This window comes from Ammospiza caudacuta, chromosome 33, assembly GCF_027887145.1.
Source record: "Ammospiza caudacuta isolate bAmmCau1 chromosome 33, bAmmCau1.pri, whole genome shotgun sequence".
NCBI lineage: Eukaryota > Metazoa > Chordata > Aves > Passeriformes > Passerellidae > Ammospiza > Ammospiza caudacuta.
In genome coordinates this window covers 3,212,704-3,233,770 of record NC_080625.1, presented here as the reverse complement: position 1 = coordinate 3,233,770, position 21,067 = coordinate 3,212,704, and the positions used below count along the sequence as shown (strand labels likewise).

The 21,067-nt window shown below is 52.1% G+C and overlaps 1 protein-coding gene and 2 pseudogenes across 1 annotated transcript; 1 reads left to right on the top strand and 2 right to left on the bottom strand.

The window, feature by feature from the left end:
* LOC131570213 (uncharacterized) overlaps positions 1-21,067 on the top strand; it is a 1,483,036-nt pseudogene that overhangs the window by 364,341 nt on the left and 1,097,628 nt on the right.
* Positions 1-21,067, bottom strand: part of LOC131570235 (zinc finger protein 271-like) — a 558,758-nt pseudogene that overhangs the window by 318,369 nt on the left and 219,322 nt on the right.
* On the bottom strand, positions 9,969-11,080 carry LOC131570285 (class II histocompatibility antigen, B-L beta chain-like). Its single transcript, XM_058822650.1, has 2 exons — positions 10,813-11,080; positions 9,969-10,231 (listed from the first exon to the last, which is right to left on the bottom strand). Exons 1-2 carry the CDS (start codon positions 11,078-11,080, stop codon positions 9,969-9,971), a joined length of 531 nt encoding a protein of 176 aa, XP_058678633.1.

Sequence of the window (21,067 nt, the reverse complement as noted above, 5' to 3'; positions counted from 1 at the left end):
CTCCCTGTTTCTCCCTCTCCTAATTCTAAAACCCCTAAACTTCTTTCCCCAAAACTTAGTATTTTAAACAGATCAAACTCATTGGGAAGTCGACGCCCAAAGTCTGTTGAAATGCCTGAGTTGCCCTATTCACAAGGCCCTGGCCAGGCTGCGTGCAACCTTTCCCAATCCCCTGTGTCCCATCCTCAGAAACCCACAGCACGTGTTAGCTTTGCAGAGAGCAGTGTTACCCAAAATGGCCCCCAGTCCCTAGGGGGTCCACAAGATGGTGGATGCCACGTGGCATCTTCTCAAACCTGGTCTTCTTCTTCCCAAAATCCTCTTAAGCATCCTGAAACTCCAGCCCCATCCCCCTCTCCTCCTGTTCCTCGTGATACCTTCCCCCCTCCCCCTCCCCTTCCTGCAGTACCCTCAGCTCCACCCCTCTACTCCTCCCAGGGGGCGTCTGCTGACGTGATGTCACCAGGTGTCCCCGCCCCCTGCCTGCCTCTTGACCCCGCCCCCTGTTCCCACGGTTTCCCCGCCTCCTACCGGCCCCCTGTCCCCGCCCCCTCCCCGGGTTCCCACGGTGGGGACACACCCACTGCCATCCCCCAAACCTGTAGCTGTGATCCCAATGCTTCTGTTTCAAGGGATACAGAGCAGGGAACAGCACATTCAATGCATAGTCCCATATTGTCACTGGCTCCTGTTACCTTTCAGCCTGCAGCTCAGGGGGGAGCAGCTCCAACCGCTAATTGGAGTTCTTTTGGACGACAATTGATTAAAGAGATCTGTAAGTCTCATAAAGAATATGGTCCACACAGTCCATATTTCCGTGGCCTTTTAAATTCTGAATTGAGTAGGACTGTGGTGATTCCACATGATTTAAAACAGCTTTTTTCCTGTCTCATGACCTCCACGGAATTTAAAGTATGGGAAATAACATGGAAACAAATGCTGAATGATGCTCTCCCAGGCTTGCATTCTGATCCAAACACAGCCAAAGACAACAGTGGTAACCCTATCACCATTGAGCACCTCTGTGGTGAGGGCCAATGGTCTTCTCCCTCAATTCAAGCTACTGCAATTCCTGCAGAAACACTTGAGAAAGTAAAAGAAGCAGCTGAAAAAGCATTCTTTTCCCTACAACCTGAGGGGCTTTTTGAACCCTATAGTAAAATTAAACAGCTACCATCAGAGCCTTTTTTGAAATTTGTAGAAAGGTTAACTACAGCTATTGAAATACAAGTTAAAAAAGAGAATGCTAGGGAAGCAATTTTAGAAGAAATGGCATGTACAAATGCAAATAAACAGTGTCAAGCAGCAATCCTTAGCCTTCCTCTTCAACCGCCTCCTACGTTAAAGGACATGCTTCTCGAGTGTAACAGGAAAGTGCCTCTGATGAGTGTGGCTGAAGACACCAGACCAAGGCTGCTGCCAAGACCACCCCAGCGTGTCGCTGTTGCCAGCCCTGCGCCTTTTCCCTCAGCACAGCAGTACCCTGGGCAGCAGCGGAGACCAGCACTAGCTGACCCCACAAAACCATGCCTGCTTTGTAACAACCTAGGGCACTGGAGTAACCAGTGCCCCCTGAAAAGGGAATTTGATGAATTTAGAAATGGCAGGGGAGGAGAACTACAAGCCCTCCCTGGGGGTCAACAACAACAAAAAAACTGAAAAGGGAGCGCCGGCCTGCCAGGCGCACAGACACAAGAAGAGCAGGCCAAGGGAATAAGGGTAGCAAAACAAATCAAGCGCGCGATAATATTAATGTTTGTGTAAGTGAAGCAGGTGCTTCAAAGATTGTGTATGATTTAAGTGATCCTGTGTTAACCACGTCTTCTGTAAATGAGCCTTACAGGTTGCAGCTGACTGAGTCACTCCATCTGGAGGACACTGATTGGCATTTTGTGTCTGTAAATCCTGAACAGAAAGGTACTTGGAACCGGATTCGTTGTAAGTACATCGTCACTGGGGACACCAAACACACACCACAAGAGATCGAAATTGCTCCAGGAATGACAACATCAGATCCTGAGCAATTTGTTCTCGGCCTGCATTGTTTCCACCCACCCCTGTTTCTTCCCAAGGGACAAATTGTTGCACAAGCTATCCCTGTGCCATCTTTACCTGAAAATATCAAAAAACAAGGGCCCACAGTCGCCCGAGTACAAGTTATTGGGAAAGACAAACCCAAATTATGGTGTAATGTCACTGGGGGTGGGGAGTCTAAACGCATTGAGATGCTTGTAGACACAGGTGCAGACTGCACAGTGATTCCAGTACAAGACTGGCCAGCACACTGGCCTTTGCAAAATGTTGCCGGTCACCTTCAAGGTGTAGGAGGTCTGCAATTGGCAAGACAATCCAAAAGCATTATTCAATTTGAGGGACCAAACGGACAATTAGCAAATATCCGTCCATTTGTGTTAGATTATTCAGAACCTTTGTTAGGGAGAGATTTGATGGCCCAGTGGGGTGTCACAATTGATATTCCAGACTCTCCACAGCATATTTGTACAGCAGTCACTGAACAACAGCGCCCCACCCAAAAACTGAAGTGGAAAACAGACAAACCAGTTCAGGTGAAACAGTGGCCACTCAGTAAACAAAAAATAAAAGTGCTTGAAGAACTAGTGGAAGAGCAACTAAAAAAGGGCCACATTGTAGAGACCATGTCCCCATGGAACTCTCCAGTGTTTGTCTTTCAAAAAGCTGACAAAAAGAGATGGCGGCTCCTCTGCGACCTCCGACAAATTAATAATGTAATTGAAGATATGGGTTCTCCCCAACCTGGTATGCCATCCCCAACAATGCTTCCCCAAGATTGGAAATTAGCTGTTATTGATATTAAGGATTGTTTTTTCCAAATCCCCTTGCACCCTGACGATGCACCACGTTTTGCATTCTCAGTTCCTTCTATTAATATGGAATCCCCTATGAAAAGGTACCATTGGACCGTTCTTCCTCAGGGATTAAAGGTATCTCCAGCTATCTGCCAGTGGTATGTGTCTTCCCTGCTTTCCCCAGTACGTGCAGCCACAGAGAAAGCCATTATCTACCATTATATGGATGATATCCTTGTGTGTGCCCCCAATGATGATTTACTCACGCATGCGCTTGACCTAACGATCGATGCATTGATTGTTGCAGGGTTCGAGCTCCAGGAAAGGAAAATTCAAAAGATGCCACCTTGGAAGTATTTGGGCTTAGAAATTGGAAATAGGACCATTGTTCCTCAAAAACTAGAAATCAATCCAAGGATCAAGACCCTTGCGGATGTCCACAAGTTGTGTGGGTCTTTGAATTGGGTAAGACCATGGCTCGGTCTGACTAATGAAGACCTTGCCCCTCTTTTCAATTTATTGAAAGGGGGAGAGGACCCAGGTGCTCCTAGGTCTGTTACCCCAGAGGCACGGAAAGCTCTAGAAAAGGTTCAGATTGCAATGTCCACAAGACAAGCCAACCGATGCCGGCCTGACCTGCCATTCAAATTTATCATTCTAGGTAAGTTGCCACACCTCCATGGAATTATTTTCCAGTGGGAGGAAAAACAAACACCTAAGGCAAAGAACACACCAAAAAAGGATCGGGACCAGAGGGACCCTCTCTTGATCATAGAATGGGTTTTCCTCAGTCACAAAAGGTCCAAGAGACTGACAAAGCCTCAGGAGCTGGTAGCAGAACTGATCCGGAAAGCAAGGACCCGGATCAGGGAGTTAGCAGGATGTGATTTTAAGTGCATTCACATTCCAGTTGAGTTAAAATCAGGTCAAAATACTATGAAAATACTGGAACAATTGTTTCAAGAAAATGAAGTGTTGCAGTTTGCTCTGGATTCCTACTCAGGACAAATTTCGGTAGCACGGCCCGCTCACAAATTGTTCGAACAAGATGTTCAATTTACCTTAAAACTGAGAAGTGCTTTAAGTAGGAGACCTTTAAAAAGGGCTCTGACTGTCTTTACAGATGCGTCTGGGAGGTCCCACAAGTCCGTTATGACTTGGAAGGATCCTCAAACCCAGCAGTGGGAGACAGACATTGCTGAGGTGGAAGGTTCACCTCAGGTTGCTGAATTGGCTGCAGTTGTTAGGGCCTTTGAAAGGTTCTCAGAACCATTTAATCTGATTACAGACTCTGCATATGTGGCAGGAGTGGTATCCAGGGCAGATCAAGCAATACTGCAAGATGTGTCTAACATTGCACTTTTCGAATTGCTCTCAAAACTGGTAAAGTTAGTCACTCACCGAGAGCAACCTTTTTATGTGATGCATGTCAGGTCACACACTGACTTGCCAGGGTTTATCGCTGAAGGCAACAGAAGGGCAGATGCTCTTGCTGCACCTGCAGTGATGGCCACTCTCCCAAATGTTTTTGAACAGGCAAAAATCAGCCACCAGCTTTTCCACCAAAATGCACCTGGCCTAGTTCGTCAGTTTAACATCACTCAAGAACAGGCCAAAGCGATTGTGGCCACGTGCCCGAATTGCCAACAACATGCACTCCCTACAGTGAGTACGGGAGCAAACCCAAGGGGACTGAACAGTTGTGAACTGTGGCAAACAGATGTGACACACATACAGTCTTTTGGACGGCAGAAATGTGTTCATGTTAGTGTAGATACCTTTTCTGGAGCGGTCTATGCTTCTGCCCACACAGGAGAATCATCTATTAATGCTGTTAAGCACCTCTTGCAGGCTTTTTCTTTCATGGGCATCCCCAAGGAGCTGAAAACTGATAATGGGCCTGCTTACAAATCCAAGGAATTCGGGAGCTTCCTGCAGCAATGGGGAGTGGAGCACAAGACTGGCATCCCCTACTCCCCTACAGGTCAAGCCATTGTAGAAAGAACTCACCGTGATATTAAAAGGGTCCTGGACCAGCAACAACAGGTTCTGAAGGTAGAACCTCCCCACATCCGGTTATCCAGGGCGCTATTCACAATAAATTTTCTGAATTGTTCTTTTGACAGCCTGAACCCACCCATCCTACGCCACTTTGGGGGGAGCAATCATAGGTTAATTAAGGAAAAACCTCCAGTTTTAGTAAAGGACCCTGAGACTTGGAAAATGGTGGGACCCTACAAATTGGTTACTTGGGGACGTGGATATGCCTGTGTATCCACCCCCTCTGGTTTAAGGTGGGTTCCTTCCAAATGGGTAAAGCCCTATGTTCCCAAGGTCTCAGAGAAATCTACAGAAGCACCCCAGGTTGCTCATGCTGCCTGGAGAAGAAAACGCCGCACGCGTTCTCTGGAGGAATTTCCACTTAAACCTCCTATCTGGAATAGTTTATAATATATGTTTGTTTCAAGTTTTTGTACCAGTTTAGATCCCACTGTTCGTGTGTAGCCTCGAGACTCCATGAGACCGAGCCTGCTTCTTGTCCTACTCGTGATCATCCCACCTGTGACCTCCTGCATAGTTCCTCAGCCCAAACCACATATGGACAAAGGCTCTCGGACATCAAGAGAGAAACTGACAACTGGCTGAATGGACTGTTCAATGGCTGGGGAATCTCGGGCTAGTTGGGATCTATTCTGAAAACTGTGTTTTTACTGCTGTTTATTTTAGTTATTGTAGTTTTTAGCATTGTTTTTGGACTAAACAAACACAGTCCTCTTCTTTTTAAACAAAACTAGGGGGAGATGTTGTGGTGTGCTGTAATGTCCCATTTTGGCCTTCCAGGTCACTTTCCCAGGTGTGCCTATACTCTCTCCCTTCCCCCTTACCCCCATGCTGAGTGAGTCCTGTCACTCAGACTTAGCATTCCAGCAAGGCATCGTCTGGTTGGTCAAGTTCAAAGGATGCCACTCAGGCCCAGGGGTCATTGGCCTGTCTGGGTGTCATCTTCCACTGGGACCCTGTCCCTCTCACCTGGTTGGTGGCTCACCTGTACCTCCCCTCCCCCTGTCCCTGAGCTTAAAAAGGTCATCAGACCATGCGGTCGGGATTCTGTTGGAGCAGTTGCTCACGTTCAGACCTCTGTAACCATGGAATAAACCTCTGGACATTAAACCCTCCAGCGGAATCCTCTCCTTTTTCTCTTCACCATCGCCTGAAGCTATTCCTCCTGAGGTGAACGGGGTTCCAACAAGCCTGGACTTGTTCAGTGCCCAGCTGCAACCACCAGCTAGCCAAGGTATCTCTGGGGTGACACGCCGCAGTTGCTGCCTTTGGCCCAGCAGCGAGGGTCAGACTGGCCCAGGCACAATCTAACTGGTAATATTGGGAGCCTTTTTTCCAATAGAAATTGTTTGATGACTGGCAATGGCTTTTGATAACTATTGATGGACTTTTCTGCAGCAAGTCTGTTTCAGGACTGTCACAGACATTTTTTCATAAAATCCTTTCTTTTAGGATTATCCCTTCTGGGAAGCTGAGGCCCCAGAAGAAGAATGTAAACAATTGTTACCGGCTGCTGTGAAATTTGGCGGGTTGCCCCTGTGATTGGCTCATGTTCCATGTTTACAATTGGGGGCCAATCACAGGAGCAAGCTCGGGGACAGATTCCCTGGACACAGAACTTTGTTATTTATTCTTTCCTATGCTATTCTTAGCTTAGCAGCTTCTGCAATCTCTTTCCCTTTGTTTTAGCATAGTCATAATGTATTATATATCATATATTAATAAATCCAGCCTTCTGATCATGAACCAAGATTCTCATCCATCTCTATCACCCTGAGGAAACCTCATCAAGTCGCTGTAATACAGGGCCAAAAAGGACTTGCAGATATGTCAAAGAGGAACATCCTCAGTCCATGGACTTTTTCTGAAACTCAGCTGCTTGGACTGGAATTTTCTTTGCATTGTTTTTTTTGCATTTTTTTTTATATTGTAAGATTGTTTTGGTGATTTGATAGAATTGTATGTTCTACAGGTGAAGAAATTCCCTGCTCATTCCACACCAGCACTTGAGTGAGGTTTTAATTGGCAACAGATAACCTGTTAAGTGTTTGTTCTTTCCTCTGCATATGCACAGCAGACAAAATTACAAACACTTTTCTTTTTAATTAAATTAAAGAGCTAACATGTCACAGACATTTTTTCATAAAAATCCTTTCTTTAGGATTTTTCTCCCTTTTGAGAAGCTGTGGCCTCAGCAACAAAGTGTTAAACAATGGTTATCTGCTGCTGTGGAATGTAACAGGTGGATCCGTGATTGGTCTCCTGTGGATGTTTGGATTTACTGACCACTCACGGCAGAGCTGCTCTCACTCTCTGCTGAGACACAGCTCCTTTGTTATTCATTCTTTTATATTCTTAGCTTAGCTAGCCTTCTGAGAACTTTTCCTGCTTTTCCTTTGTAGTATAGTAATAATGTAATATATATCATAAAATAATAAATCAAGCCTTCTGAACATGAGCTCAACATTCTTGTCTCTCTTTACACCCTGACGACCCTTGTGAACACTGTGACAGGTGGGGCTTTGAGGCTGAGCAGGTTTTTTTCAGGAGTTTTCCACACCTTCTGAGGATATTTATAGGGGGTTCTTGAAGGTTTCTTGGGACATTTTTGGCTTACCCTTAGCCAAAGGCTGCGTTTACTGCCTAGGGTTACGGTTACAGCTAGGGTTAGGGTTTTGAAACCACAAAGTCCAGAGCTCCAGGCACACTGCAGCTGCAGAATGCATCCCAAGGGAAACACAAAACTGCCACAACATGACTTCCACCACAGCTTTTTCATTGGAATCAGCCTCAGTGAGAGTGGCCAGCTGGCTGCTGAAATTCTGCAATGCTCAGGATGCCTCCCAGACCCAAGCTGGCACCAGTGCCAAGTTGGGCTGGTTTAGCAGTGCCAAGTGGCTCCTCCAATCTGCCATCAGGGACCTGATCCAGTGAATTTTGTTTCCTAGGGAAAAGGGCAGCATTTGTCTTAAGGAGTTTCTGGTCTGGAGTGATCGGGTGCCTTCTGAAATTCCACATTGTGCAGGATGCCTCCCAGACCCCAGCTGGCGCCAGTGCCTATTCAGACTGCTTGGACAGTGCCAAGCACCATCTGCAAACTAACATCAGGAACCTGGGATGGTGTTGTTTCCAAGGGGAAAGGGCCGATATTAATGTTCAGGAACTTGTGGCCATGCCTCTGCTTGTGTTCTGATGATGCCAGAGCTTCCGGAAAACTGCACCTGGGTATGGCATTCCAGGGGGAAAACAAAACTTGCACAACAAGGCTTCCACCACAGGTTTTTCCTTGAAACCAGTCCTAGCCTAAGATACTGTTTACTGCCTAAGGTTAGGGTTAGAGCTAGGGTTAGGGTTTTGAAACCACAAAGGCCAGAGCTCCAGGCACACTGCAGCTGCAAAATGCATGCCAAGGGGAACACAAAACTGCCACAATGTTGCTTCCTCCACAGCTACTTCCTTGGAACCAGCCCTAGCCCAAAGCAGCTTTTGCTGCCTCAGGTGAGGGTTAGGGTTATGCCTAGGATTAGGGATCCTAAATATACAAAGCCCAGAGCTCCAGTAATTCTGCAGCTGCAAAAGGCATGCCGGGGGGTACACAGAACTGCCAAAACACAGCTCCTTCTCCTTGCCTCCCACGCTGGGCCCCAGGCTTCGTGCTGAAATTCCACATGGCTTAGGATGTCTCCCAAACCCAAGCGGGAACCATTTGCCACTCAGTCTGGTTTGGCAGTGCCAAGTGGCTCCTGCAATCTGCCATCAGGAACCTGGGTTGGTGAGTTTTGTTTGCCAGGGAAAAGGGCCGGCGTTGGTGTTCGAGGTCCTGTGGCCCAGTTCTGGTGCTGCTGCTTTTCCTCTTCGTGTTCTTTCCGGTTCCTCCTTCCCACGGCTCCTCCTCCTCCTCCTTCTTCCTCCTCCTTCCTCCTCCTCCTCCTCCTCCTCCTCTCACTCCCCCCAGGCCCAGCCCCCACCCTTTGTCCCCCTCCCTTTGCCCAAATCCGTCCCATCGCCCCCCCAATCCCTCCCCATCGCCCCCCAGTAAACAGCCCCAGGGCCCAACTGGGAAGCTTTATTGGGAGCACTGGGAGCAGGCACTGGGCGGGGGCAGAGCGCCAGTGAGGCTGGGGGAAACACGGGACTCCCCAAAAACCAGCAGAGCGGGGACGGAGCGGGGGGTCCCGGTCGGGCCCGAGCCCACGGGGAGGGGCTGCGGCGGCCGCCGACTCAGGAGCTCTGTGGGCAGAGAAAAGGGGGTGACACCGGGCTGGGGGCCCCGGCGGGAGTGCACACGCTCCGTCACGGGGGGGGGACGCCACCCCCGGCACCCGCCCTGACCTTATTGCGCAGGGAGAAGCCAAGCCCCAGCGCCAGGAAGACGAAGCCCAAGACGAAGCCCCCGATGCCCGGCAGCATCTTGCTGCTGGCGGCGTCCGGCGGCATCTCTGGGGGGTCCGCAGGGCTCAGCACCCCTCTCACTGACACCCCGAGCCCCTCCCAGCGCCCTCCCTGTGGCCCCCAGCCCAGCCAGGGCCCCCTGAAACCTCCCCCCGATCCCTTTTTGGCCTGCCCAGGAGCCACCAAAGCCCCTCCCATCCCTCTCAGCATCCCACAGCCCCCTCCCAGTTGCCCCCAGCACCCCAGGACCCCCAAAGCCTCTCGCAGTCCCTTGGCAGCCCCAGCAGGACTCAGCCAGAGCCCTCCCAGGCTGTGCCCAGCACAACTGAGCTCATGGGGAGCTCCGCTTTGCCATCGCCGATCTCCTTCCAGCCCCTCCGGGCTCACTGCGATCCCTCCCAGTCACACGCAGCACCCCCAAACTCCCTCACAGTCACACGCAGCACCCCCAAACTCCCTCCCAGTCACACCCAGCACCTCCAAACTCCCTCCCACAGCCCACCCAGAACCCCCCAACCCCATCCCACCCTCCCCAGCATCCCCCAGACCCCTTCCCAGCCCTTGCCCAGCCCCCAGCCCCTCTCCCACTTCCAGCCCGGCTCTCTCCAGCTCCCTCCCAGTAGCTCCCAGCACAGCCCAGCGGCTCTGCCAGCGCCCCCAGGGGCTCCCCCGTACCCCAGTGCCGCCTCAGGGGCTGCTCCAGGCTGACGTGCTCCACCTGGCAGCTGTAGCTGAGCCACGCCGGGGGGGGGTTTCCAGCAGCTGGTAGGTCCAGTCCCCGTTGGGGACCACGTCGGTGGCCACCACGTGCTCCGAGAGCTCCTGCTGGCCCTGGAACCACCTCACCTGGATGGCAGCAGGGTAGAAATCCATCACGGAGCAGAGCAGGTGGCCGGAGCCGGGCAAGGAGCTCGAGGGGGGCACCAGCGAGATGGACACGCTGGGGGGCACTGGGAGAGAGAGAGAGCAGGGACATACTGGTGTCAGCTGGGGGACACTGGAAGAGAGAGGGGAGGGCTGGAGAGGGACTGGGAATGGACTGGGAGGGACTAAGTTTGCGCTCAGAGAAATGGGAGGGGATGAGGATCCCTGAGTTTGAGGATGGTTGTCTGGGAATGAACTGGGAATGGACTGGAAATGACCGGAGTATAAGTGGAAGAGACTGGGAGCGATCTGGGAATGGACTGGGAGGGACTGGCATGGAACTGGGAATGAACTGCGCAGCACTGGGAGGCCGATTACAGCGCGGGACACTCGGGGCTGCGAGTCTGCCTGGCAACAGATGAGTCATTAGTGCCACGCGATATGATTTGATGAAAAGCGACAGCTTTCCGCGTCGCTGAAATGGAAGCGCGTGGGGGCACTGAGAGGGACTGAGGGGGACTGGGAGTTACCGGAATGTGACAGGAGGCCCTGGGGATGGGCACAAGGAGGGCTGAGGGCCCTGCGGCTTTGCCCAGGGAGGTTTTGAGCGGCTCCAGGGTCATTGGCAGGGCAGGGCCCGAGGGGACACACTCTGCCCCGCGCTCACCTCCGCGCTCCGTGAGGAACGGGGTGCACACCTCGTAGCTGAACCGGCAGATCGTGTCCACCGCAGTCCGTACGTACTCCAGTGTGGCCGGGACACTGTTCACGTACCTGGCAAACCCCTCCCCATAGCGGGTGAACCCCACAAAGTGCCCCACGTCGCTGTCGAACATCCTGTACTGCTGCCTGTTGTAAATGTACCTCTGGATGTATCTCATCTTCTCGGTGCCGTTAATAAAGCGACACTCGGCCTTTTGCATGTTCTGGAACATCCCTGTGAGAGCAGGCCAAAGCTCAGGGAGTGCACTCCCAGCACCCCTGTTGCCTTCTCAAGGCATGGCGACCTGGTTCTTAGTCCGGCACAGTGGCCCAAAGCCCAGGGTCACTCAGTCCATATGCTCCTGACAACAACGTGGTGGACAGCAAATGGTGTTTATTGAGGGGTCAAAGGGGTCCTTTATAGCTTGGGCAGTCAGTGTCATTTCCTTCTGCTCACGTCCGGCTGGATGCGGCCAGGCACGGAGCAAAGGTCTGACTGCAGGGGGGGTGGTGTCCTGACTGACCGTACAGCCCGAATTCTTCCACTCACATGTCCCTAGCTCTCCACATTTCCCCCCTTCCTCATGATTATTAAAAATCATATAAAGTTATGAAATGTAGAGGTTACAAAATTTCCATGGGTTAGTAAAATTAGTATAAAATTTTAAGTGTGTTAGTAACTGGCACTCCTTAAAGTAATTGTCGGCACTCAACATAATAATAATAATGTTAACCGTTTCTAAACGCCTTTTAACAAATAGCACCAGTTTGTTTAATATGCAAGGCCTGAAGATTAGGGTTAGTAAGATTATAGTGAGTGGGTCTATTAGGATAGAAATCAGGGTGGTGAGCCATGGGAACCAGTTGAACCACGACTCGAACCAGCCCTGTTGAGCTTCTCTGTCCATTTTTCTTAGGTTTAGCCGATTTCTCAGTTCGGCCATGGAGTCTTTGACGACTCTGGTGTGGTCTGCATAAAAGCAGCATTCCTCTCTCAAGGTGGCACACAGGCCTCCTTGCTGCATGAACAAGAGGTCCAGTCCTCACCTGTTTTGGAGGACAACCTCTGAGAGCAAGGAAAGGGATTTTTCTAGGGAAGAGATGGATTTCTCGATCCTTTTCAAGTCCTCGTCGACAGTTATCTGCAGTTGTGCCAGTCCTTGATGTTGTGTTGCTAGGGCCAAGATGCCTGTGGCAGCGCCGGTAGCTCCTAAACCAAGGAGCATTGCGATGGTGATGCCAGTTATCACTTCTCGTTTGTGGAGCCAGTCGGGTTCCTCGAACAAAGCGGTACACCTCTTCTTCCTGGTGATACAAGACTCTGGGGACAATTAGAACTTGGACACAAAAGTCAGTAGAATCATCGAATTTGTCAAGGAGTACACATGAGCTTACCCCGGATTGTTGACAGACCCACATTCCCGATGCAGCTGGGATCACCCACTGGAACTTCCCTCCCTTAAGTTTGACGAATTCCTGGAAGACGTCACCCATCTGCTTTGCCAAGGTTGCATTGCCAAAGCATTTGCCTTGGCCCGTAACCTGACTTAGGGTAATGCCTCTCTGGGGGGTGTCCCATCTGCATTGGCGTGGATTGTCTGACTTTGAGAAGATGAATGGGAAACCGAGGGCAACACCTTCATAAAAAGGGGGTTGTGCATCATAGCATAACCAGCATGACTCTGTGAAGTTTGGGTTGGATTGGTTTAACGATAAGAAGGTGGCATTTAACACGCTTAGGAATGGATTGGAGAGGGTTGGTTTGGCTAAGAGATCGGATGGGGAGGTAAGTTTTGGCATCTGTGTTTTGCCGCTAGAACTACCATTAGCTGCAATCCCCTTCCTGGGTCTACTCATTGCTAGAACCGGATTGGGTCCGACCGATTGGAATATTGGAGCTGGGAGTCTGATAATTTGTACGTTCGCCCAGATGCAGTGAGAGAGATGAAAAAACGCTGTCCACACTTTGCCCGTGGCCCAGCCATCACGGGTCGGCTGCAGGATTGTCATTATATAGCCTGTGCAGGTGTGCTGTTTCCAGCCTTGGGGCGAAATCGCGTACCCATCCATATCGAGTTTTGGTTCGAGACAGCTGTGAGGAGTATACTTAATTTGCAGGAACTTATCAGGCTGTTGTGGTTTCCATCTATTGCTTGTCACAATAGTTTCGCACCCCCAATACCCACAATATCCATACCCTGGGTAATTGCAGTAACTTTTTCCTGGGTTGGAAGCAGGGCACCAGTAGGTCTGAAATAATGTTGCCTCCTGAAATTTGGGGTGCCCTGTATGCGAGGGAAAAATGACTTTTAGCTGGAACTCGAAAGATGGGGTGTCAGCTGTAACAGTTTCTTTGATGACCCCCTCACCTGAGAGATGGTGTAGAACCCACTTGAACAGCTGGTGAGGGTAATGTTTTGTGTCTGCCTGTCCTCCGCCTACTAACCCTAGAAACAAGATCACACAGAGATACCATTGCTGCTTTGATTTTGATGGTGTGAGTTTCTCAGGTGATGTCGGGTTGCTCGGTGGTCTCTCTCTCTTTCCCGGTAGTGGGGCATATGAGTTGCGGGGGCGTCCAAAGATCCAGTCCTGCAAACAAAGTCTCACAATTCTCATGAGTTTCACTCTGAAGGTCTGGTTTAATAGATTTGAGTGGACACCATTTAATGTCCCCATCCTTTTCAATGGCCACATATCCCCGCCCCATGAGCACTAGTCTCCAACCTTGTTCCCACTCCCCTAGTTCATTTTTCATCACAACCCGTGGGCCTTCCTCTAGTGCTCAAGTGGCCCAGTGTCTCTGGGCAGGACTGTTTGTTTCATCCCCCCTAGGGAATTGATTTAACGCTAGCAGCGCAGTTGCTAGTATGCGCACCTGGTCACTCGGGGGAATGGCATTGGTGAAGCCTTCTGTCTTTGCTAATACTTCCAGCTTAGTTTTCAGAGTCTGGTTTGCTCTTTCGACGATGGCTTGTCCGGTGCTGTTGTATGGGATGCCATGTACCAAGGCGATGTTCCATTTCGAGACAAATGCTTGGACCGTCTTTGAGATGAAGTTTGAGCCGTTGTCTGTTTTGATTTGTTTTGGAACTCCAAGCCATGCCATGGCTGTTAGCCAATGTTGGATGGTCGCTTTGGTCTTGAGATGCTGTGTGGCCACAATCATGCCGCTGTATGTATCTACGGTAACTGCAAGCCATGCTTGGGGTTTCAACAGCTGGCATTGTGTAAAGTCTGTCTGCCATATTTCTGAGGCTTTGAGGCCTCTGGGGTTGACGCCACTCGACCACAGTGGTGACTTCTGGCAGTGGGGGCACGTGGCGATGACGTGCTTTGCGTTCGCAGTAGAAATCCCACACTTTTTTGCAAGTGCTTTAGCTCCGATGTGAAGGGATTCGTGCAACTGACGAGCTTCTTTCAGTGTCCATACGCCTTTTGCGGCGGCATCAGCCTTGTCGTTGCAAATTTGGTAGAATCCTTTGATCGGGTCATGGCTGTTGATGTGGATGACTGATATGGTGCCTTTCCGTGAATAAAGTGCTTCCTCCAGCATCGTTGCCACTGTGGACACTGACACATCTGGTCCGGACATGGCTAGGCAGAGCTTGGCCACAAATATGGAGTCAGTCACAATGTTAAGCTAGCACTACGGCTGCTGCTTCAAGCTGTTGGACCGAAAGCGTGGGGTCGGTTGTCTTGACACATTGCCACTGTTCTCCTGACTGCCATACTGCCGCTGCGGTGGAGGTCTGCGATGATGTGTCCGTGAAGATGGTTGGTCCTGCCCGCGGTCGGTCGATTACTTTTGGTGGGAGGTCGATATCGATGACCGGGAGCAGCCGAGTCCAAGGGGGTTTTGCCGCCTAGCAAATCTCTCCTCCAAAGCCTGCAAGGGCCATGGCTAGATATTCCAATATTGTTGTTGACTGCGCGGAGAGCTGTTTGCAGAAGGGCAGGTATATCTTGGAAGGTTCAATGCCCAGATGTCTTAGGGTGAGTTTCCTGCCTTTCATGATGAGGCTGCTGAGGCACTCGACTCCCGGGGAAAAGGCACGTGACGGTTTCCCCAAGACCACCCATAGTATCGGTTGGGCTTTGTGGGGGGGTCCTTGGGCTAAGGCTCCCACTCCCCCCTTTTTTGTAAAGTGGACATACAGATCGACTGAGGCATTTGAATCCCATCTGGTGAGCATGCTCTCTGACATCTGGTGTTCGATGAAGTTGAGCGAGCTTATCGCTTCCGGTGTCAGGGTTTTCTGCTCCCATGGGTTCTGCCCTTTCACAAGGTCATTTAGAGGGTCCATGATCTCGGGAGGAATCAGGACGATGTTGTGGAGCCACTGTAAGGACCCTACTAGCTGCTGCATGTCGTGGAGCGTCTTGATGTCTTGGCGGATTTTCATCTGAGGAGGAGTTATGTAGGAGCTTGTGATTCCCACTCCTAGGAAGGTCACACACGGTCCCTTTTTTATTTTCACACTTGCTACTTTGAAGCCATTTGTCTTTAAGGTCTCGGAGATGGTTGATACCAGCTGGTCTACTTGTCTTGTTGATGGCACGGCGATCAGGATGTCATCCATGTACTGCATGATGGTCACAGTCGGATTGCTCTGCCGGACTGGTGCTAGCGCTCGGTCTACTGTGATCTGGCAGATAGTGGGAGAGTTGACCATTCCTTGGGGCAACATCCTCCACTGGAAGTGTAGGTTGGGCCACTGGCTGTTCAGAAAGGCGATGGAAAAGGCGAACCGCTCCTTGTCATCTTCGTGCAGGGGAATAGAAAAGAAGCAGTCTTTGATGTCGAGCACTGCACAGGGTTGTCCTCATCGAGTTCATGGGCAGTGAAGTTTGTACGGGGCCCATAGGTTGGATTCTCTTGTTCACTTCCCACCGGTCGTGCAGGAGACAAAAGCCTTCACCAAACCGCTTAGGTATTATGAAGATCGGGGTGTTCCATGGGCTCGTGGAGGGTTCTATATGATTCTTGTGTAACTCACGGCTAACTAGGTCAAGGAGAGCGGTCATTCGAGGCGTTGACAAGGGCCACTGCTCAATCCACAGTGGATAGACTGATTTCCAAGTCAGCTTGATGGGCAATGGCGGGTATGCGACCAGTGGCCCTTAGAATAAATTTGTCACCCTAACGTCCAGCAGAGCTAGGGCATCCCTCCCCAACAAGGGTGGGCAATCTGACATAACATATGTAGTGAGGGTGGTAGTTCTTCCTGGTCCTCTCTCGGTGCAGAGGGTTATTGCTACTGGTTAGGTGCTTTTGTGGGCTCGGGACAGCCCTCCAACTCCACCCACCATGAGGGCTTCTTCTAGATTCCATGGTAGAGGCCAGTGTTCTCTGATATCCCCTTAACCCATGCAGGAGCACTGTGGCTCGTGATTTTATATGCCGCTGCTCTCTTTCTGTTAAAACCCGAATCCGTGTTGGAATCGTCCTCTGAGCACCTTTCGAGCCCATCCCAGCTCAAGTGAGAGTCCAAGCTGGAAGTCGATTGGCCGGACGTTTCCGGGCTGCTCTGCTGTTTTCTCGGGCTCTGACCCCGCCCCTTCTTGGGGGGGTGGGGCCGTTCCCTCCCCTGGGCTCCCCCCGCCTCCTGCTGGGGGAGGTCCTTGCCCTATAAGGACCTAATGTGAATTGAGCGCTCTGATTGGTCTTACGCTCCTTCTTGGGGGCCACCCCTCCTCCCCGCTCACCCACGCTTGCGCTGTTCAGCGAGCCTTCTGCATTCCCGTCCCCCGTGTCATCTTTCCAGCCCTGGTCGCGCGCTCCGGCGCCATTTTCAAACGCATATGGTGGGGGTGCCTTTTTATCAACCGCTTCGGGGTCCGATATCACAGCCGCATTCCGCGCCTCCTCTGCTAGCCCCTGCCAAAACGTCCGCACGCACTTCCCCCCCTCCGATGGAGAGTCTGCTCGCTGAGGGGGTTCCAGCGTTTGCGCCTCCATGTGCCCGACCGGGTCAAAGTCCTCCGCGGTTTGCGTCACTGCCCCTAACCCCAGCTGTGGCGTGGCTAATAAAAAAATTCACATGGCTTTCCAGGTTTCTTGCTCTTGCCGAGCTTTTTGAAAAGCCTGGATAACTCTGCCCCACGATTTGAGGGCTTTCCCTGAGCCTGAGGACATGGTTTCCTCGGCCAGAGCCTTTGTGCAATTATCCCAAATCTCTGGATGGAGAATGTCTACCGGGCTTTCAATAGCCCCAAGCTTAATCAGTCTCGGTAATGCAAGACATAAATCTTTAAGCTTACACTCAATACCCCACTGCGCATGGATCTGACTTACGACCTTCTCAATAGCGTCCATGCTCCTTGCTGGTCCGGGGGCGTCCCCCCCGCTGCACTAGGCCAGCTGTGCAGCCGCCAGTTCCTCGTCCAGGCGATTCCCGAACCTCAGGTGGTGATCATGTCCCACCTTTCGGCACCAGATGTTGCCTTCTCAAGGCGTGGCGACCTGGTTCTTATGCCAGCACGGTGGCCCTAACCCCAGAGTCACTCAGTCCATATGCTCCTACACCAACGTGGTGGACAGCAAATGGCGTTTATTGAGGGGTCAAAGGGGTCCTTTATGGCTTGGGCAGTCAGTGTCATTTCCTTCTGCTCACGTCTGGCTGGGAGCGGCCAGGCACAGAGCAAAGTTCTGACTGCAGGGGGGGGTGGTGTCCTGACTGACCATACAGCCCAAATTCTTCCACTTGCATGTCCCTAGCTCTCCACACACCCCCCAGCAGCAACCCAGAGCTGCGGGGGCCACCCTGGATCCCCACTCTGCACCCCCTGTGCCCCACGGCCGCCATGGGACCCTCCTGTCCACGCTGCCGCTTCCTCTTTGCCGCCCTTCCCCCATTTCCTCTTTCACATCCACTCCCCTCCCGCCTCCGGCCGCTCCCAAATCACTTTTGGGGTGCCATTTCACCACAAATCCCTCAATCCAACGCCTCGAGCCCTCATTGGCTAAACCGCCTTATGCCTGCGTTGTCATTGGCTGAGGCATTTCCGGGACGCTGCAGCCCCGGGATGGGGTTTTTTGGGCAGGGGGAACCTTGGGGCGCTGTTCAGGTGGGGGCCGGGATGGAGAGGCGCGGGCTGTGCTGGGCCAGCCAATGAGAGCCGCTCATTTCACATTTAACCCCATTTTTTGGGTTACTGAGCTCGTTCAGGATTTTCTGTTCGGAACCCTTGGTCCCGCTGTCCTGGTTTGAAAAGGAAATGAGTTTTTTGGGATGCTGCGGTCAAATCAATCAGGGCTCAGATTTGAATATTGGCGCCTGGTGTGGCCCCTGAGGACATGGATTCACCTCTGAGAACACAGAGGGTTAAAAGCAGAGAACTCCCAGGGGAAGCTCTCTTGGTTCCGGTGGGTGAAAGGTTCAGAGCTGCCCTGCCCGGCTGCGGGCTGGGTGCGGGAGGGGAAGCCAAGCGGCCGGGTGAGGGGAGCCGGGCCTTGGACAGAGAAGGGAGGTGAAGGCCCCTGCAGGATGGAAGGGTGGAGGAGCCCTGAGAGGCATCGGGCACCGGCACAGAGAGAGAGAGAGAGCCGGTGTCTGTGCCTGTGCCACCTTGAAATTTGCTATCTTGTGCTGGCAGCACAGCCGAGAAGGAGAAAGGGTGCAGAGAGAAGGTGCCAGGCAGGGCCAGCGTGGGAGTTCTGGGCAGGAAGAGCCCGAGATTTTAACCCTTTTCTTGGATGATGGAAACCTTAAAAATGCTGATCCTCCTGGAGTTGAATGAGAAGAGAGACATGGATGAAATAGGAGAAAATGGGCAAGTGTGATGAAAGTCCGTGTAAGTGAAAGATGTCAGAAGAAGTTGAGAAGAATCCTAGGTGGGAGGAGACGATGGAGTGGCCTTTGGCTGGACTTTTCTTGCATAGCCATGGACAGAACCATTTTTCCTGTGACACAGAGACTGCATTTAGAGGGAGGAAACGGCTTGGAACCAAGAGAGTGCAGGGATGTGATGTGCAGGAGTAGCAAGAACAGAGATGGATGAGGAGGGTGGTGGTGCCCTCTGCCTTCAGTGAGGAAGAAGATCTTTGTTCTTGAGACCCCTCGGCCCCAGGGGGTGAATTTGGGAGGGACAGGTGTCCCAAAAGTGAGAGACTGTGCTCATTTTTGGAACTGGGCAAAGCATCCTTAAAAGGGGAACCCCAGAAGCAGCTCTGGTCCATGTGCAGTGGTGAGAGCACTGGGCATGGAAGGAAGATGTCACCATGGCAAATGATCCCCGGGCGGTGCTATGTGTGACATGGAAACACAAGAGGTTTCAACTGTGTTTCTTGGGGAAGCCTGTGGCACAAGAGGGACTCCTCTCTCCTTGATGAACGTAGAGTTGATTATCTGAGGGGTGGTGATGGACTGACAGTTGGTGACCTGAGGGGTGGCAACTGAATTGCGTGTCCAAGGTTTTGTCTTACTGTGATGTATTGGGAATTTGGTTGGGGTGAGGAGGAATGTTTGGAAGGTTTTCATTTTTTCTGTGTGTTTCTTTTATATATTGTAAGTTAATAAAGTTTTTTTCTTTGTATTCCAAAGCTGGAGCCTGCTTCGCTCTGTTCCTGGTCACATCTCACAGCAGACACCAGAGAGAATGTATTTTCATGGGGGCACTGGCTGGCTGCTCGTGCCAGTCCATCCCCTTGCCCAGAAGGCACCCGCTTGTGTTTGGGCACGAGCTGCTGGCCACAGCCAGACGGGCAGCACCCGCAGCATTGGCCATCAGACGCTGGGCTGATGTTTTCATCCAGAGAGAAAGAAAAACAGCCAGAAGCACACAAGGCAACTTGACAGCATCTCTGTAAGAATGGCATTGTCCTGTGAAAGTCAATAGTGGATGGTGGTTTTGTGCTGCAGATAATCACTTCCGAGCAAAAATCATTCCAGGAAGGGACAACAGCTTCTGCCTTCTGACAGATACCAAGTGTGGCCACCAATTGCTCCAGGTACTCCTGAACACAGCCACCTGCAGAAAAGATCACATAGACCCCAAGGCACGCTGGCTTTGGCTGTCCTCTGGCAGGGATGTCCCCTGGGGCCACGGGTCTCTGTGGCAGGAGAGAGGCACCAGCATTGGCAGGCTTTGGAGATGGCAAATCTCCTTTGGCAGGGACTCTTCCACAGCTGCTGCTGCCAGCGCTGCCCAGGGGACAGAGCAGCACTGGAGCTCTGGGCCACAGGTCCCGTGTCTGTGTCACGCCCCTGCGAGTGTGCCGGCCACCCAGCCCCGGGACTGGTCCCAAAGAGGCCGTGGCAGGGCCTGTGGAAGGCCCCGGTGCCCTTCCTGCTCTGCTGCGCTGGCAGCCGTGGGGGCTCATTCTGCTGCCCTGAGCAGGCAGAGCAGAGGAGCAGCTGCTTCTTGTTTGGGCCCTTGCTAAAGTTCCTGCTGGGCTGTGTCTTCAACACTTGGGGCAAGGCCTTGCCTGCAAGCTGGGGCAGTTTGGGTGGGGTGGGGGTGTCCCCAGGGCACGTGGAGGTGTGTCCTGGGGCTCTCTGTGACACAGTGCACCATGGTCACCGTGGAATGGAAAGGGACAGAGTGTGCAAGGGTGACCCTTTGTGACACGCCGTGACGTAGGTGCTGGCGGCGCCACGGCCACACCACAGTGCTGGGTGCATGCGACGGGACAGGACGGGACAGAGCAGTGCTGTGAGGAGCCCCCACACAGCCAGCCCGTTCCTTGCTGACCCGGAGCTTTTCCCAGGCGTTCCCTGTGCAGGTGACCTCGAGGCCAGGCTGCGGGACTCGGTGACGTGGAGCATTTCCCAAGCGTCTGCCATCCCTGCGGCCGGTGCCCTCGAGGACAGACTGCGGGACTTGCAGTCCTATTTCTTTCCTGAGACTTCTCTCTTGCTGCTGCCCTCGAGGACAGACTGCAGGACTTCCTGTCCTGTAGCCTTCCCGAGGCTCCTCTGTTGCAGGTGCCTTCAGGGCACAACTGCAGCACTTGCTCATCTTCAGCCCTTCCGAGGCCTCTCTGCTTCAGCAAGCACTCCTAACTGCAAAGAGTGACATGGAGCAGAGAGCCCCCAGCGTGCCCAAGCTGGCCTGGCTGGAGGAGGCAGAGGCTGGAGCTACCTCAGCACAGCAGCCTGAAGAACTGGAGCAGTTCCAGCTGCTGCAGGAGCGTGAGTGTCAGTGCTGGGCCGCAGGGCTGGTGCCTGCAGCCAGCTTGGCCCCATCCCATCCCATCCCATCCCATCCCATCCCAT

Excerpts from the sequence above, each read along its gene's own strand:
- LOC131570285 (XM_058822650.1), bottom strand. The coding sequence starts at position 11,080 with ATGTTCCAGAACATGCAAAAGGCCGAGTGTCGCTTTATTAACGGCACC. Across the intron at positions 10,232-10,812 it reads GTTCCTCACGGAGCGCGGAG|TGCCCCCCAGCGTGTCCATC; the intron begins GTGAGCGCGGGG and ends TCTCTCTCCCAG.